The 10,313-nt window shown below is 40.5% G+C and overlaps 1 protein-coding gene across 2 annotated transcripts in view; it reads right to left on the bottom strand.

Annotated features, from left to right (window-relative positions):
• Positions 1-10,313, bottom strand: part of CLIP4 (CAP-Gly domain containing linker protein family member 4) — a 51,591-nt gene continuing 41,278 nt past the window's right edge. For both annotated transcript variants that reach the window (XM_014460558.2, XM_014460557.2), the window contains 3 exons: positions 6,200-6,264; positions 3,214-3,286; positions 1-2,208 (listed from right to left, as the gene is read on the bottom strand). In XM_014460558.2, the coding sequence (XP_014316044.1) occupies positions 1,893-2,208; positions 3,214-3,286; positions 6,200-6,264 (454 nt within the window). In that variant the 3' untranslated portion in view covers positions 1-1,892. The remainder of the gene's footprint in view (positions 2,209-3,213; positions 3,287-6,199; positions 6,265-10,313) is intronic.

The following is a 10,313-nucleotide window of genomic DNA, read 5'->3' as shown; positions in this document are numbered from 1 at the left end:
TTCCAAAACCAAATAGCTTCCCTTTTATTAATGCTCAAGAAGTGAATTTTGACATCAATAAGCAAAACAAATGAAAACATCAAATTTGTTTGTATAGCATCTGTTGTGTCTTTCTTCCTTAAGAAATGTACACATTAATAATCCTAATCTAAATATGAGAATTATTCTGATCTCAAAATGCAACACTGAATTGTGTTGCATTACTGCTGCTAACTTACAGTGTTTTATAGTCAACAGGAAGAATTATAGACACCCAAGTTCAGTATAACCAGGGATTTCATGTCAAGGTATAAATAGAGTCTTTAAGAAATAAGCTATATAATAAAATAAGTTTACTTTTGAATAGCAGTACAGTCATTTTCTTCGGTCAATAAAAATATTCCTTGGTTATAAAGCAGCCTTATTTTGCACATGTATTTCAGGAAAATAGCTCTAACAGTATTTGAAATGCCACACTTCTTTTTTAAAAGGCAGCGAAGCAACAGAATTGTGATTTTAAATAGTATATTGCAAAATAGTTCAACCTAGTATTTCTAAGCACAAAGTAAGCTCCATTCTGAAGGAGGATTTTAATCTTATAAAGCAAACTGTTCTGATATTTCCGTTGTAGATTAAGGTCTAAATATCTACAATTAGGGATCAATCATTATACATATAGGACCATAAACTTCAATACATATCCACAATACAAATGTTTGGCATTATCACCTCACTCTGTTATGAAGAGTAGTTTGTCAACACACGCTCAACAAGGAAAATAAAACCATGATGACTCAGCCCCGCGGCTGTAACAGAATGGCTTTCAACAAATGAAAATACAAAACAGCAACAAGAGGGAACACCAGATTTATGAATAAAACAAACAAAAAACCCGAGAAATCATAAACATTTAAATGATTAACTACTACATTCTTCCTAACACATCTTAATTTGCACTCTTCTCTTCAATATAATTTTTTAATGTTTTTCATACCCCAGGAGGAAATGATGGCAAAGATGAAAGTGCATCCTATGGTAAAAGTGCTTCGTGTGTGTCTGTGTGTGTTTTAGAGATCTGTCCAATAAGGAAGTTAAATAAGTATGTGCAAAAAATCCTCATTATCACTTAAACTCATAAACCTAATCATAGTTTTTATAATTCATCCCGATGGAGCAGTCACCAACACGGACGAGAAAGCCGAGAGTATCCGCTTGTACAGAGGAAAGAGCGTGAGCCACACTCAGGAGACCCACGCTCCCTCCTCAGGCCTCAGCCATCTAGCCAGTGGCTGTGGGTGAGAAAACGGCTCAGACTCCACGTCCGTGCAAGGCCCCATCCAACTCCAAAATTCTAACCTAGCTTTCCATGAGGCCCTCCTGAAAGGGCAAATAATTTTGCCCCAAATATGAAAAATACACTAATCACAAAGCTTCTTATTGTACTACTAGTACAGGACGAAACGAAAACCCCAAAATACTTGACAGGAAAAGGCCGTGTGAACATCAAATTTAAGCAAAGCTGGGCAAACCCCCACGACCAGGAAACACTCAGTACTGTGTGCACAGAGGAGACAGAGCAACAGCAGCGGGCCACCCACGGGCACGTTTACCCTACCTCTCGGAACTGTCTTGGGTCTAAAGCTGCAAAAGCTTTTAAAAACGCTTCTTTCAAAACTGTTCTGAGGGAACTGTGACCCCCACAGTTCACAGTGCTAGCTCTTCAAAGGAGTCCCTCTGGATTTAATCGTGGTTTTTAGGAAGACAGCCATATTTTCAAATTTTAAATGGTGGCTAATTAAAGTCGACATTTGCCAGACTTTATTCTATGTCTTACATACACATGCATGCTTGTATGTACACACACACACACACACACACACACGCTCACGCACCGAACACGCCAGGAGTTTAACTCAACAGTTCTCATCCACGAGCTTCGACCCATTTATTCCGCGGTAGGTTACTCGGCTCGGTCTCACCAGGACGCCGTGGTTCGGCTTGCAGGTGAAGTAGCGCGTGTCGCCCACGGCCCCGTCGTTTCTCCCCTTGGCGCTCCGCAGCTCGAGCCCCAGCCAGATGCCCAAGGCGAAGTCGGTGGGGCCCACGTAGCGCACGGTGCCCATCTCGTTGGAGCTGGTGAGCAGGACCTGGGAGCCCTCGTGCAGCCTCGCGCCCCCCTCCACGCCCGGGGCCGAGCCGCTCCAGCTGCGGCGCAGCGCGGTTTTTGATCTGTTCACGGGAAAAGGAAGAGCAGCTCTTACACCTGAAGGCCAGGTGATGCGACTTACCATCTTCATCTCCACTGCGGCTCACAATTCAGTCACAAGAGAGAATACTTTGTGTTCACAACTTGAGGTTTTTAGTCTAAATAGCCATAGTAAACTTTTGACATTTTAAAAGATCTCCCTTTTGACTATTTTAATACTATACTAATCTGGATTTAAGAGAGAGAGAGAGAGAGATAGTCCTGGCGGGTGTGGCTCAGTGGTTGAGCGTCATCCCGCGCACCAAAAGGTCACTGGTTCAATTCCGGGTCAAGGCACATGCCCAGGTTGTGGGTTTGGTCCCTGGTCGGGGTGCATATGGGAGGCAACCGTTTCTCACATCTATGTTTCTTTCTCTCTCCCTCTCCCTTCCTCTCTCTCTAAAAGTCAATGAAGACATATTTTTTAAAATATACACACACACATATACAACAAACACCCACCCAGCCCTGCTAGACAGCATCTCACGGGACCTCCCAGAGCCCCAGGGTGTGGGTTAAATAAATGTAAAAGAAAAAGAGAAAAAGAGATTCTCTCTACAAGAAACAAACCAATAAACAAAAATGCATTTTGAGCAGTATACTCCCAAGGCAGAGTGGGAGTAATTTTTTTTTACTAGTAACATTACCTTATTATGCAAACAGGCCTGGCATTGCTTTCATGCACTGCTGAAAATAGTAAATCAATTCTTTGACTAATTAAACAGTCCACCCTATTCAATGATAACACAAAATGTAAATTCCTCCAACCTTTAGTAACAGTACTAAACCAATTCAAAAATATGTGCAGTGCAGCACTTTCAGTCCCGGCGACATCTTTAACAGAACTCCTCTCAGTGCACTCACGCACGGTTCCCTAAGTGATAAAATCCTACCCAGCCAAGTGAAAGGTACAAAACCCCACATTTCGTCCTTCGCAGAATCCCGCCCAGCTCCTCTCGAACGGTGTGTTGCTAAATCTTCATACTCACTTGGCAAAAGCGTTTCTCCGGTTAATCTCTTTTTGGGAAGAAGCTGAAGTGGTACTGAAGCTTCTCCTAAAACCTAAACATGCAAGTTAAGGTCAGAAGAGGAAAAAAAACAAACGCCATGTTTTTTTTATTAAAAGTTATCTTTTATCATTCCTCCTGCAGATGTTCTGCTAGTTCAAATGTTCCTTTGGAAAGAGAAAGCACAGAAGGTAAGTACATCCAGAATACAGAAGTAGTTCAGATTTCACGACAAATTTGTATCTGACCTTTCTCAGACAAAGTGCACGTACATGAGCAAGTTATAATCATGACATACATTCGGAAGTTTTATTAGAAAGGTTCTTGAAAGCCAAATAACACTGAAGTATATATTGATAAAGCTGAATCTTTTTTCTCAAATATTAATCTTGATAAATCATATAAAACAGAATAAAAGATTTAAAAACACTATCACTAAATATATCTAATTTATTAAATAATAAAATTTCAGAGCTGATGACTGCTGCCATCCCCAAATGACAGTGTAATCTAAAAAATAAAATAAGATTTCACAAAAGGTAAATTTCTAAAAAGATGTTTTTAAAAAGAAGGGACTTCAGTTCTGGCAGTTAATGCAGACCCAATGAATGAATCTCTTGACTAAAGCAAGTATCATTTAAAATAACTATAATGCATTTAATACTGTTGAGCTGACACAAAAGGTCCAATTTCAAAGAGGCCAAAACCTAAAAAGAGAAACCATGAGAGGTAACCAAGCACCAAAGCAATCTGCCATCTCGAACCACAGGTGCCACTGACTTCTGGGGAACCGGCCGCCGCCTCGCTGCTGCCCAGGACACAGGGACGGCCAGCCAGCTGCCAGCAGGGGGACTCTCTCCAGACTCCTGGTTCAGCGAGGGTCCCAACCTGCTCCCCGCAGTGTAAGGTTATCAAGAAACAAAATGAACACCATTTGGACAAAGACAAAGGTCACCTGAATGCTCAAAAACAGGCAACATTTCCTCACTCAGAACTTAGGGTCATGTGCACAGTTCATTTTGTCCGTGTGACATTTTAAAAGCTGCAGAGGCTATAGATTGAGACAGCCCCAGGCTGGGCAGGGCCTCGAGACAACAGGCAGAAGTAAATAGGAGGCATCAACCTAGGCCTCACAAGTCCCCATCCATTAGAGGGAAAGGAGTATCTCACGATAATGAACTACAAACCCACAGCACAAAGCACCGTAAGTTAGGCTCGACAGAAACAGATGGCGACTCAGATTCACAAAGACATCAAATACTGAATCATTTGACATAAAAGATAACATTGAAAATGTTTAAAGACATATAAGAAAAACTTGAAAATATGGAGAAAGAGTAAGTGACAATAAGTAACAAACAGATTTACCAAAAAGAAAAGAAACCTTTATAATTAAAAACTTTGTGGTTAGATTAAGCAACAGAATAAACATCGCTAAAGAAAGAACCAGGAGCCCTAACCGGTTTGGCTCAGAGGATAGAGCAGCGGCCTTCGGACTGAAAGGTCACAGGTTCGATTCCGGTCAAGGGCATGTACCTTGGTTGCGGGCACATCCCCAGTAGGGGGTGTGCAGGAGGCAGCTGATTGATGTTTCTCTCTCATTGATGTTTCTAACTCTCTATCCCTCTCTCTTCCTCTCTGTAAAAAATCAATAAAAATATATTTAAAAAAAAAACGAAGAAAGAACCAGGAAATGAAAAGATGGATCTGAAGATACCAGATGCTGTCCAGGGAAAGTGAGAAAGGCTGCTGTACAGCTCGTCTGAGTTTCAGAAATAGATAGTAAAGAGAATGAAGGAGAAAATATTGTAAGTATATAGACAAGAATTTTTACAGAATTGATCAGATACTAATTCCCAGATCCAGGAAGATCCAGATTCCGAACAGGATAAACAAAAGAAATCCCCACCTACACACATCACAGTGAAGCTGTACAACACCAAGGAAATAGAGACCTTGAAAAGCAATCAGAAAGAAACGATAAATCACCTATAACAGTGTGGATTGGACAGGCTCGTAGCTGACTTCTCAAAAAATACAGAAGACAGAAAACTGTAGAATTATATTGTCAATGTGCAGGGAGAAAATATCTTTCAAACTAAAATGTTCACTGCATTTTCGTTTTACCCAGTAAAACTATCGCTAGAAAAGACAAAAACTTGGTACAGACCTCTTTCTAAAAGGACTTTTAAAGAATATACATGAAGTAGAAATAAAACAATCCCAGGTGGAAGTTTTGAGGATAAATGACAAGAGCTATTTGTAAATATGTGAGCAAATTAAATAAACAATGATTACATATAAAAACTATTATAATAATGGAAAATTTGTGGGGGAAATAAAATAGAAACTGAATAACTCAGTTTTAAAACTTTTCTATTATTTGGGAAAGAATAAGCATAATGATTATGTTTCTCTCTCTCCCTTCCTCTCTCTCCCTGAAATCATTTTTAAAAAAAAATCAGCCCTGGCAGATGTGGCTCAGTTGGTTGAGCTTAGTCCCATGCACTGAAAGGTTGCGGTTGATTCCTGGTCAGGGCACATACTCAGGTTGGGTGTTCGATCTTCGATCAGGGAGGCATATGGGAGGCAGCTGATTGATGGTTCTCTCTCACATCGATGTTTCTCTCCCTCCCTCCCTCCCTCTCTCTCTAAAATCAATAAAAATATTTTTTTAAAAATATCAGAAAAGCAATCAGAAATAAAAGATAAATAAAACAGAAACTGAATAAGTCAGTTTCTATTTTATTGAGAACTAAAAAAAAGAGTTAGGGGAAACACAGGGCATTCTGTCATTCAGATAATTGTCTTCTTCAGCTTGGGGGCAGGTAATAGACGTGATTATGATTACATAAACTATACAAATACACTTTTACACTTTTTTGTATACATACATACTTCACAATAAAATGCTTCAATAAATAAAAGCAAAGGGATAGTTATTAGGAACATAAAACTGTAATCTTACCAGGATAAGAATGATTCTGTTTATTAGAAGAAATTTCTGAAAGTGTGTCCAGGGAATCTGTTACTCTGTAAATAAAACAAGTAATACAAACCTTATTAGAAGTTGGTGGTCTTCAGATTGAAGATTGGCTCTTAACTGAGGTTTCACACTAATGGTTTTCTTATTTCACTCATTCAACAAACATTTATTGAGCACCTATTATGAGCCAGGATAAACTTCAGTCTAGCATCAGAGACAGGCAATAATCAAACAGAAGATATCTTCTGTTTATCCCTTCTTTGTTATCTAACAATAATTTGTATAGAAAAAGTCAACTTAAAGTGAATTCACTTAAGATAGGGACCTGACTTTACTTCTTTGTAAATTTATCTTCAAGGATGAAACTAAAAACTATGAAAATAAGTTTATTTTATGTTAAATTTAACAAATGTTATAGTTGTAAAAATACCACATTCTTTTTTTCTCGTTAATCCTCATCCAAGGACATTTTTCCATTGATTTTTTTTTTTTGGAGAGAGAATGGAAGGGAGAGAGATAGAGAGAGAGAGAAACATCAATGTGAGAGAGACACACTGATTGGTTATCTCCCACACACACTCCAACCAGGGCCAGGGATCAAGACTACAACCGAGGTGCATGCCCTTGACCAGAACTGAACCTGGGTCCCTTCACTGTGTGGGCCGACACTCTATCCACTAAGCCAAACTGATATCAGCTGAGTCTGTAAGTGTGTGATTTTTCTGATAAAATTATATGGCTAAAACAATTCAACATTTTTTTACTTTATATTTGACTCTAAGCATAAACATAAAGATCGCTTTCCTGACAGGTTTGTCTTTATTTTTTAACTAGAGGCCTGATGCACGAAATTCACAGCCCTGTGCCCCGCCCCACCCACTGGTCATTCCAGAAGGTCGTTCCAGAAGGTCATTCCAGAAGGTCGTTTGGCCATCTGGTCTAATTAGCATATTAGCTATTTATTATATAGGGTATTCAAATCATTATTTTTAAAAGGCCAATCCTAACAGTCTTATTTTCTTTCTATTGTTTGCTGACCTAAATCTGCAAAGCCTTCACTGTCAATCACTTCCTCCAGCACACTGCTGCCATCAATAAATCCTGCAACTCTTGCAATATTTGCAATTTCATCCTGCAACTTATATGCATCTTTTTTACATAATATTCATCATACAGCAATCAGTGACAGACTCATGAACACAAAAAATATGACTTGATGAAAAGACAGATACTTGAATTAAGTGGTGATGGATAGTTAAGAACTTTATTCTAAAAGTGATTAATTTGTAATAAGGATCTATTAGTGAGAACTAAGAATAAGAAAATTAATACTATGCTGATGCCCACTTGGGCAAAAAGATGGCTAGATGGATAGTTTTCTTAGAATTTCTCTAAAGAAATGTTGGTTGATTTATATGTTAATGGAAGAAAAGGTATAAACTAGATGAAAGTTGGGTGTTAGTAGAAAGCCTCCACGCAGAGGCAAAAGCAGGTGCAAAGGTTCTGGACAAGAGGCACATTTTTAAATAGAAAAGGGGGGTGCGGGGCGGGGAGAGGGAAGGCCAGCCACAATCTGGGAGAAACGCTGTGCCACTATTTTATTAAGACTGTCCTCACGCAGCCCCTAGTTTTAAATTCCTCCTTCTTCACGACAATAAATTCAATAAAAAGGATTTAAAAATTCTTCCTTATGGAAGATCAGTGGTGTCTTTAAAGAGCTCCAAAGCTGGTTTAAATGAGAAACTCCTCAAAATCAGGGACCATGTCTGTTTTATTTGCTTACAGAATGCCTAGCACAGCACAAAGTGCTAAAAGACACTTAATAGTATTTGATGGGGATGAATGAGACAATCAGAAGATGACAGGAAGACAGCTGGATCGAGACAGCAGTTCATTTAGAGAGAGAGCGCCCCGTTTCTTTTAAGAGGGAGCTGCTTTTAAATGAATCACCTTAAAGACGACGAAATAGAAGGCAAGGGGGGAAAAACAAATTAAAAAACATGTGTTCCATTAACAAAGCGAGAAAAGGATGAAACCATGTAAAAGAAAGCAGCTTCATAATCTAAAGGAGAGAAAAGGCTGTTACAGCATAAAAAACACTGCGCTCGACGTGATCAATACTCGCCGTGCCTACAGTAAGCCACCCTATGTTCTCGGGTAATCGAACATGAAATGAACAACCCCTGTCCTCCTGACTAGGAGACAAATAAAACTTGTAGGAGACCGTAGCAATGTGTTAATGAAGATTTTTCCAGAGTAATATGAGAACCCAGAAGACTGTCACATTCCGCATGGATTTTACTCCCAAGTCAATCACTATAAGATACAGGCCCTGAAGAAAGCCACGGGGCCTCTTTTAACCATCACTAGACCACATGGGCTCAAACCCCCACTGGGAGCTAGGCACAGCGCACACATCCCTTAGCACAGGGGTGGGCAAACTTTTTGACTGGAGGGCCACAATGGGTTCTTAAACTGGACCGGAGGGCCAGAACAAAAGCATGGATGGAGTGTTTGTGTGAACTAATATAAACTCAAAGTAAACATCATTACATAAAAGGGTACGGTCTTTTTTTTTTTTAGTTTTGTTCATTTCAAACGGGCCGTAGTTTGCCCACGGCTGCCTTAGCCTCTCTGTGCACACTTTCCTCATCTGGGACAGAGGGGTCATTAAAGCGCCTGGCCCGCAGGGTTGCTGCTGCGGCATGAGCAGAGCGCCTAAAACAGTGCCGGCTGATGTCAGTGCAGCAGACGGACATGCTCAGCCTCTCTGACTCCATCCTGTTCAGCTGTGTTCTTGCGCACAGACATGCCAATCATTGGAGGAATTCTGTTGGTGGCTTGAGTTTTTATAAAAACAGCCCCTTGCCAGAAGGTGCCTCTCCTGAGGAGATGGGGGAAATATGTACAACAATGATTGCTTATCAAAGATCTGCAGAAGCCTCCTGGAAGGATGCAAATCAACGGGGGTCAATGGACTGGGAACAAAGAGGTTTCAGGTCTTCCTGGGACCCCTGCTGGTGCTCAGCCGGCTGCTGTCTGCCTTTGTCAATCACCTCTCGCCCCTCCCATTTCCCCTTCTCTTGACATAAAAGAAGCCTGAACTCTGCACATTCTTAGGATGGATTTGAGGAATCCCATCTTCTCAGTTGGTGACTTCTCCATCAATAAACCTTTCTTGCTCCAAATTCTGACGTTTTGAGTTTTGGCCTTTCAAAATGTCAGGCACACAGACCTTGAACCAGAAACATAAATGCTAATCATTAGCTATGACCTCTTTTTCTTCATTATAAAATGACTACCAAAAAAAACAGCAACCTTTCTAAAAGCAAGGTCTTCGAAAACAACAACAAAATAGCAAACTGGGCTGGGGTGGGCTGTGTCATTCACTAACAGAGGAGATCAGAACACGCCCCCACAGGCCATTCTGACGTGAGAGTTATTTTGAGCTGAAGATCCATGAGAATCAACACATGCAGGGGCAGACTGTCTCTGGATGCTGCCAAAAATGGGTCCTCCAAACACAGAACTCAGTTGTGGTAAATCCCCTCCCCAGGAGTTTCACCAAGCAGAGAAGACCGACTCTTAGCCCAGGAGAGGAGCCTTGAGTCGACACCACACCCAGACAGACATCCTCACAAACTACACACCCGGACAGACATTGTCACAAACCCTCCTACCTCCTGTCCGTTTTCCTAAGTGCCCATTCACCTTTCCTAACAATCATTTGCTCTCTCATGAGTAGCCTTCCCTGCCTCTTCCGCTATTAATGTGCTCTATAATGCTCCAACCTCGCCACTCCTTTGGATATTCATTTCTTTCTGTGATGCCCCGTGAATATAAAAATAAAATCTAATAAACTTATAATATCTTTTCTCCTGTTAATCTATCTGTTGTCAGTTTAATTCACAGACCCCCCCACCCCAGTCCAGCTACTGATCCTAAGCATGGAGGAAGTTCTCCTCCCCTACACTAGCTATAAGGCTTCAGCTGAATTACTTTATCTCTTCTACGCTTCTTCACTTGCAATATGGGAATGCTAATAATAAAGTGCACTGCACAGAGCCCACTGCTCATTAAATGCTCAGTAAATGAA

The sequence above is a fragment of the Myotis lucifugus genome, unplaced genomic scaffold (assembly GCF_000147115.1).
Source record: "Myotis lucifugus unplaced genomic scaffold, Myoluc2.0 scaffold_134, whole genome shotgun sequence".
NCBI lineage: Eukaryota > Metazoa > Chordata > Mammalia > Chiroptera > Vespertilionidae > Myotis > Myotis lucifugus.
The sequence above is the reverse complement of the archived record's forward strand: the minus strand, read 5'-3'. Positions and strand labels throughout refer to the sequence as shown.